A 7,566-nucleotide genomic window follows, 5' to 3' on the forward strand; every position below is an offset into this window, starting at 1 on the left:
TTTAAAAGAAACAAATATTTACAATACCAGTCAAAAGTTTCTACACACTTGACTCAGTTTGTGTTTCGTGATCTTAAAACCCCAGTCTGAAGGTTTATGATTAAATGTTTTGAATTAGTTTAGTAGTTTTGTAGACTATTTAAATGGTGTGATTGAATTAATTTCTTACAGAACTCAAAGAAAAGATTAGTTTGACCGGATAATAACGGAAAAGCATCCAACAAGTAATAGCCTGTTAAAAAAATGAGTATTTCTAATGTTTTACAGATAGTGTAAATGTTTCATTTCACTTTAAAGGTGCACTTAGTAATTTTTTCCTCATTAAAAAGTTTAACTCCTAAAGGCATGAATTGTAATTTTGCAGTATTTGTAGGAAAACATGCGCACTCATTTTAAAATGAAGACTCCAGTCATATCAGTAACCTTATAAAAGCTGTTTTATTCTACATGGAGAGGGTCCGCACATGGGGGCTGCCATGTTAGAATCACATGACCAGCCGAATACTACTCACTTAATCTCAGTAACCATCCTGTTATTTGACACTTTCACTCATTGATTAAAGTAATCATGGCTGACTGTGAATACTAAATTTCTACAATGGCATCTGAAACTGGAAACTATTGATTTTAAATTATGCTGCATCCAAGCCACTAGGTGTCAGTGTAAGTCCAAGATGACACAAAGACGAAACTTACTGAGTGCACCTTTAATTATATTTAAGCCTAATGCTAGGGATTTTCCAGGATTGTCTCAGTTTTTGGCCATCTGTCCTGGAAAAATTAAATTAGCCTACAGTCTGGGATGCAAAATGTCCTGGAATTTCAATATTTTCCCAATGCGTTCACACATACTAACCTTTGTTTGTAAGCACACTATGTAAGGAGGAGAATCAAATGCATTCTTATATGAATCATTAGGAAAACCGATTAATTTTAGAGAACTGGTTTGTTCGGATGATTGAGATTTTTTTTTTTTAATTTTGTGTGAACAATCATTTAAACTTTAGTCTGGAAAACATGTCCAAAAATGGAAAGTCCTTCCTTGTACTGTAAGCTCTCTTATGTTCATAATGCCTAACACTAAAAAAAAAAAAGCCTATTTTTAATATTTACACATTTTGATTTCATAACAAATTTCAATCAAATTGAATTTTGTGATTTTTCCATTTTAAACAAGTAATCTTTAACAAAATATAATAAAAAACGTAATATTTTACTTATTATTATTATTATTATTATTATTATTATTATTATTTTTAAAACACAATTAATTTTTTTGCTATGAAATTTAAATGTTTATCTTAAAAATAGGCTATATTATTTTGTTAGTATATTAAACATTTTTATTTATTATTTGATTGAAGTATATGCTGTATATGTGGTAATTTCCATATCAAAAAAAGGAGTATCCTAAACAATTATAAATACTATGTTTTATTTCTTGTATGATGGCCAATACGTTTTTTTCGTCATTGATCAGGTGTCCAGGAATTTTACAGGGCCATGGTGGCAACCCTAACTGTAACATATCATTGTTATAACTTTTATTATTATTATTATTATTATTATTATTATTATTATTATTATTATAAGACTTTTATTATTATTATTATTATTATTATTATTATTACTTTATTATAAGACTTTTATTATTATTATTATTATTATTATTATTATTATAAGACTTTTATTTTGACAGGATTTATCTTGTAACCGAACAGTGTACAATAAAACCTCGTGACTGACCAGTTGACTCAATTTAGAAAGTCACGTGATTATTGTTTTCTAAAACAAGGATGTAAGTTAAAAAATCAGCACAGCTGCGTCCGAAACAGCAAACTAATGTTTCTGCGACCTTTTCCTGAGATGAAACATTACATGCAGATCATTTACGCTGTCCTTCATTTATGGATTCTGGAGTTACTCGTTCCTGATAACGCTCATGGAAAGCAAGTCTGGCCAGTGCCTTACAAGTAAGCTGCATTTTTCAAGTTGCCTCACACCGGGGTTTCTCAGTGTCTTGATAAAGTCGTGTTGTCCTTACAGATATACTATTTCATCTTTGTTTAGGAGAACTTGTGTGTCTTTAAGTCTCAAAAATCTGTGGCACAGTCAAAGTCTAGTTTTTAAAGACTGTAAAGCAGGCATTTAGCAATTTAATCAGTATTACTACAGAATTCAGAAGCATAAGACATACTTGATGTGACTAGGCATTAGGCACATTCACTGATAAATGTTTTGTGAGTGTATTTTTTTTATTTTTATTTTTTATTTTTTTTAAATAAACATTAAAATATGGCCATAAATAGGGCACATACAAGTACAAGAATGGGGCCAGATACATTGGAGAGTGGCACATGAATTTAAAACATGGACAAGGTATATTTTATTACCCAGATGGCTCCAAATATGAAGGTAAGTCTTATGTGTCTGTATTATCTCAAAGTATATCAGTAATGTTTGTTGTTGACAAATACGATTATCCGAGATACTAAAAATGAGATGAGATGATAAAAAAAAACAAAACAAAAAAAAAACGTATTTTCAAGGTAATACAGTTGAAGTCAGAAGTTTACATACACTTAGGTTGAAGTCATGAAAAATATTTTAACCACTTCACAGATTTAATATTAGCAAACAAAAGTTTTGGCAAGTTGTTTAGAACATCTATTTTGTGCATGACACAAGTCATTTTTCCTCTTTTTTTTTTTTTTTTTTTTTAATTGACTATATCACAGTTCCAGTGGGTCAGAAGTTTACATACATCAAGTTAACTGTGCCTTTAAGCAGCTTGGAAAATTCCAGAAAATGATGTCAAGCCTTTAGACAATTAGCCAGTTAGCTTCTGATAGGAGATGTACTGAATTGAAGGTGTACCTGTGGATGTATTTTAAGGCCTACCTTCAAACTCAGTGCCTCTTTGCTTGACATCATGGGAAAATCAAAAGAAATCACCCAAAAATTGTGGAACTCCACAAGTCTGGTTCATCCTTGGGAACAATTTCCAAATGCCTGAAGGTACCACGTTCATCTGTACAAACAACAGTATGCAAGTATAAACACCATAGGACCACGCAGCCATCATACCGCTCAGGAAGGAGACACATTCTGTCTCCTAGAGATGACCGTAGTTTGGTGTGAAAAGTGCAAATCAATCCCAGAATAACAGCAAAGGACCTTGTGAAGATGCTGGAGGAAACAGGTAGACAAGTATCTATATCCACAGTAAAACAAGTTCTATATCGACATAACATGAAAGGCTCCAGGAAGAAGCCACTGCTCCAAAACCACCATAAAAAAGCCAGAATACAGTTTGCAAGTGCACATGAGGACAAAGATCTTACTTTCTGGAGAAATGTCCTCTGGTCTGATGAAACAAAACGCATCCCAACCGTGAAGCATGGGGGTGGCTGTATCATGTTGTGGGGGTGCTTCACAAAATAGATGGTATCATGAGGAAGGAAAATTATGTGGATATATTGAAGCAACATCTCAAGACATCAACCAGGAAGTTAAAGCTCGGTCACAAATGAGTCTTCCAAATGGACAATGACCCCAAGCATACATCCAAAGTTGTGGCAAAATGTCTTATGGACAACAAAGTCAAGGTATTGGAGTGGCCATCACAAAGCTCTGACGTCAATCCGATATTTGTGGGCAGAACTGAAAAAGCATGTGCGAGCAAGGAGGCTTACAAACCTGACTCAGTTACACCAGTTCTGTCTGGAGGAATGGGCCAAAATTCCAGCAACTTATTGTGAGAAGCTTGTGGAAGGCTACCCAAAACGTTTGACCCAAGTTAAACAATTTAAAGACAATGCTACCAAATACTAACAAAGTGTATGTTAACATCTGATCCACTGGGAATGTGATAAAAGAAATAAAAGCTGAAATAAATAATTCTCTCTACTATTATTCTGACATTTCACATTCTTAAAATAAAGTAGTGATCCAAACTGACCTAAGACAGGGATGTTTTCTACGATTAAATGTCAAGAATTGTGAAACTTGAGTTTGTATGTATTTGGCTAATGTGTATGTAAACTTCTGACATCAACTGTGTGTGTGCGTGTGCGCGTGTGTGTGTGTGTGTGTGTGTGTGTGTGTGTGTGTATATATATATATATATATATATATATATATATATATATATATATATATATATATATACAAAATTTCATGACATTCACAATTATTTGAATGTATTTTAATTAATGATTTGTTATACTTCTAAAGTGTTAATAATATATATTTCTAGGAGGCACACATAAACTACTTCATATATTTTATTGGAGTGTGTATGTTGTAATTTACAAATCCTATTAAGGTAAAGGTTATGCCAGAGACTATTTTGCAGAGATGGGCCCCTTCTATTAAAATGAATGGAAGAAAATGGAAAGCTCAACCAAGGAGCTCCGGTGCCCAATGGTCAACGGATGTAGGAAGGAAGTCATGCCTTACAGGTAAACGAGCCAGTCACCTTTTAGACACAGACATCGCCTGACAATCAACTCAAGAATGTGCATGTGCATTAGCTATATTAGCTTTTTCAATCTGAGGCAAAGAAGCACAGTTTATGATTCCAGTGGTGTCAGATTTTAATGCTAATTTGAAATATGTTCTTTGATCGTAATCTTGACCAACCATTTTGATTTAGATCTTTCCCCATTCAAGTTGATAGGAGCTGTACTTTCATGACTGGAAATAGCTTCCCAAGAGCATTCCAAAGATGGCTGCCATTGGACTGATTTGCTAGAAAGACTTTGGTCATGCTCATGAAAGTTACTTGCGTTATGATACAGGTAAGGCTAAAGTGCAAGTCAGTCCACTGGCGGCCATCTTTGAAATGTTCTCGGTTAGCTATTTCCAGTCAAGAAAGTGCAGCTCCTATCTACTTGAATTGGGAAAGACAGAAATATCCAAAATGGTTGGTCAAAATTGCACTCAAAGAACATATTTCAAATTAGCATTAAAATCTGACACCACTGGAATCATAAATTGTGCTGCTTTACCTCAGATTATGCTAAAAAAAAAAAAAAAATGAAATTTTTCCAGTTTGTATAGCTCATACGCCTGCACATTCTCAAGTTGATTGTCAGGCAATGTCTGTATCTAAAATGTGATTGGCTCTTTTACATGTAAGGACTTCCTTTCTACAGCCATTGGGCATTCCAATATCTCCTGTTCATTTTAATAGAAGTGGCCCGTTTCTGCTAATTAGTCTCCGGTAAGGCAGAGACTAATTGTATTACTGTAGGCTTGGCTCATGTATATTAATGAAGTTAACTGACCCTTTGCTAGGCATTCCTCATATAACAGTGTCTTTTATAAATTTGCAGGAGACTTGACAGGCGTCCAGATGTGGATCCCTACTGCCAGGCTTTATACCCATTCTGCCCCACTGGAGATCCAGATGGTCGGATACCCTACATGAAAGACTCTGACATTATCTATGTGTTCAGACTGCAGACACCTGTGTGGGAGTTCAAATATGGTGACATCTTGGGAAAGTTTGTAAGTGCACTCATTGAATTTGACTCTTTCCAGAATGGTGTATTCGATTTAGTCTAATCAAGAGTTTTGCACTGTTCAGCATATCATGCACGATGCCATTGGCTTTGGAAGTGCAGACACTGGAAGAAACTTCACTATGGAGTGGTACGAGCTGTTTCAGCTTGGGAATTGCACTTTTCCACATGAAAGAGAGGAGATGAGTGCTCCATTCTGGTGTAACCAGGGAGCCGCATGCTTCATTGAGGGCATAGATGACATACACTGGAAACAGAATGGCACTCTAGAGAAAATAGGAGAGATTTCAGGTAAAACAAAGTGCTCTTTGTAAGCACAGAATATGTATTCACAGATTATGATCTTTAACTCATGTGTACTGGTGTTTCAGGGCTCAACAATTAAGTGGGCTGTGGGAGTAGGTAGTTGGGATTTTTAATTGCAATGCACTGTTCAACATTTTCAAATTCGCAATTAAATGATGAATTGAAAAATATTTTTATTTTTCCTTAAACATCATTTTTGTTTTTCTTAAAAAAAAAAAAAAAAACAATAATAATAATAATAATAAAAAATAAAAAAAATTTATTAACACTTTACAATAAGGCTCCATTCGTTAACATTAGTTAATGCTTTAGGTATCATGAACTAACAATGAACAATATTTTTTTACATCATACTTTAATCTTTGTTAATGTTAGTGAATAAAAATAAATTGTTCATTGTTAGTTCATAGTGCATTAATGTTAACAAATACAACTTTTGATTTTAAAAATGTGTTAGTATATGTTGAAATTAACATAAACCAAGATTAATAAATGCTGTAAAAGTATAGTTCATTGTTAGTTCATGTTAACATTAGTCTTTTTATTTGCAATACTATCTGGACATTTTAAAGCTTTAACTATGTGACAGCTATAACAAATTTTACTGGAAAATAATGTCATATTTTATAAAACATCACAGATTTGTTTTTTGTTTTTCCACCAAGACTTCCAAGATTATCACAACTCATAATTTCAGCAAAACTCCATATCAATCAGCGAGCAGAATTCAAAAACTTTAAAAACATGTTAAACCACGTTAATGTTCGCAAGGCATAAAAACGTATACAGTATGTGCAACAAATGTAAGGCAACGTCCATACTAATCCATTTAAAAATTCAGTTTTCAGTTTACTAACGTAATTGTTTTCCAAAGTATGCAGTAATGGACAGCGTTTTTGAAATACTGCATTTTTGTTTGAGGAAAATGCTGTTCCAGTGTGGATGCATAAACATAGCAAAATCAATACATTTTTAAACACATGGCCTAAGATTGTCAAAAAATATGTACTGGCCCAATAGGGCACATGATAGTTTAATCAAGTGTCCTTAAGCTTTCTCATCCTGGCCTCAAGCCATGGTTATTGAGTACTGTGATTTTTCTTTCATTTAGGCTTCATGCTGTCTCTCTCATATGCTTTTGTTTTATTAGGTGAGATGTTTAATGAGATGGCTCGTTGGGTTCAGGAGGACAATGAAACCGGTGTTTATTACGAGACTTGGACCGTAAAGTCGGACCCTCTGGATAATGCCACAAAGTGGTTTGAATCCTATGATTGTTCTCAATTTGTGCACCGCACATATAAGAAATTAATGGAGCTAGGTGCTGTGCTGTTCAGCAAAGCTCAAACGAATTACACAAAGATCTATCTGTACAGCAGAAAGCCAATGTATTTGGGAAATGACACCATCTTTACAGAGTCTTCTACAAAAGATCTCGCCAGAGATATCAAGAAGTTCTATCACTACTTTCGCCCTCACCAGTCAGTGTTAGAAGTCATTTTGAGTCTGTTTGAAGCTTATGAAAAGATGGTCCTTGAGAGGACCTTTTATTTGTACTACAACTTTGAATATTGGAAACTGCCAATGAACTATCCCTACTTCAGAATAACCTATGAGGAGATTCCTTTACCCTAATGATCAGTCTTTGCTGCTAAATAATAAATAGTCAGTTTTTTCACTATTTTCATTTTGTATGTCACCAGACAAACATTATTGATTAACTATTTTTGCT

The 7,566-nt window shown here is 33.9% G+C and overlaps 1 protein-coding gene across 1 annotated transcript; it reads left to right on the forward strand.

The window, feature by feature from the left end:
- The first annotated feature begins 1,759 nt into the window (after window positions 1-1,759).
- LOC127446747 (ceroid-lipofuscinosis neuronal protein 5-like) lies at window positions 1,760-7,515 on the forward strand. The gene is made up of 4 exons (XM_051707915.1): window positions 1,760-1,973; window positions 5,340-5,514; window positions 5,594-5,819; window positions 6,985-7,515. Exons 1-4 carry the CDS (start codon window positions 1,843-1,845, stop codon window positions 7,467-7,469), a joined length of 1,017 nt encoding a protein of 338 aa, XP_051563875.1. The 5' UTR covers window positions 1,760-1,842; the 3' UTR covers window positions 7,470-7,515.
- Window positions 7,516-7,566: the final 51 nt, after the last annotated feature.

Source organism: Myxocyprinus asiaticus, chromosome 10 (assembly GCF_019703515.2).
Source record: "Myxocyprinus asiaticus isolate MX2 ecotype Aquarium Trade chromosome 10, UBuf_Myxa_2, whole genome shotgun sequence".
Taxonomy (NCBI): Eukaryota; Metazoa; Chordata; class Actinopteri; order Cypriniformes; family Catostomidae; genus Myxocyprinus; species Myxocyprinus asiaticus.

Coding starts and splice junctions, on each gene's coding strand:
- LOC127446747 (XM_051707915.1), top strand. CDS start 1,843: ATGTTTCTGCGACCTTTTCCTGAGATGAAACATTACATGCAGATCATT. Junction 5,515..5,593: donor GTGACATCTTGGGAAAGTTT/GTAAGTGCACTC, acceptor TGCACTGTTCAG/CATATCATGCACGATGCCAT. Junction 5,820..6,984: donor GAAAATAGGAGAGATTTCAG/GTAAAACAAAGT, acceptor TTGTTTTATTAG/GTGAGATGTTTAATGAGATG.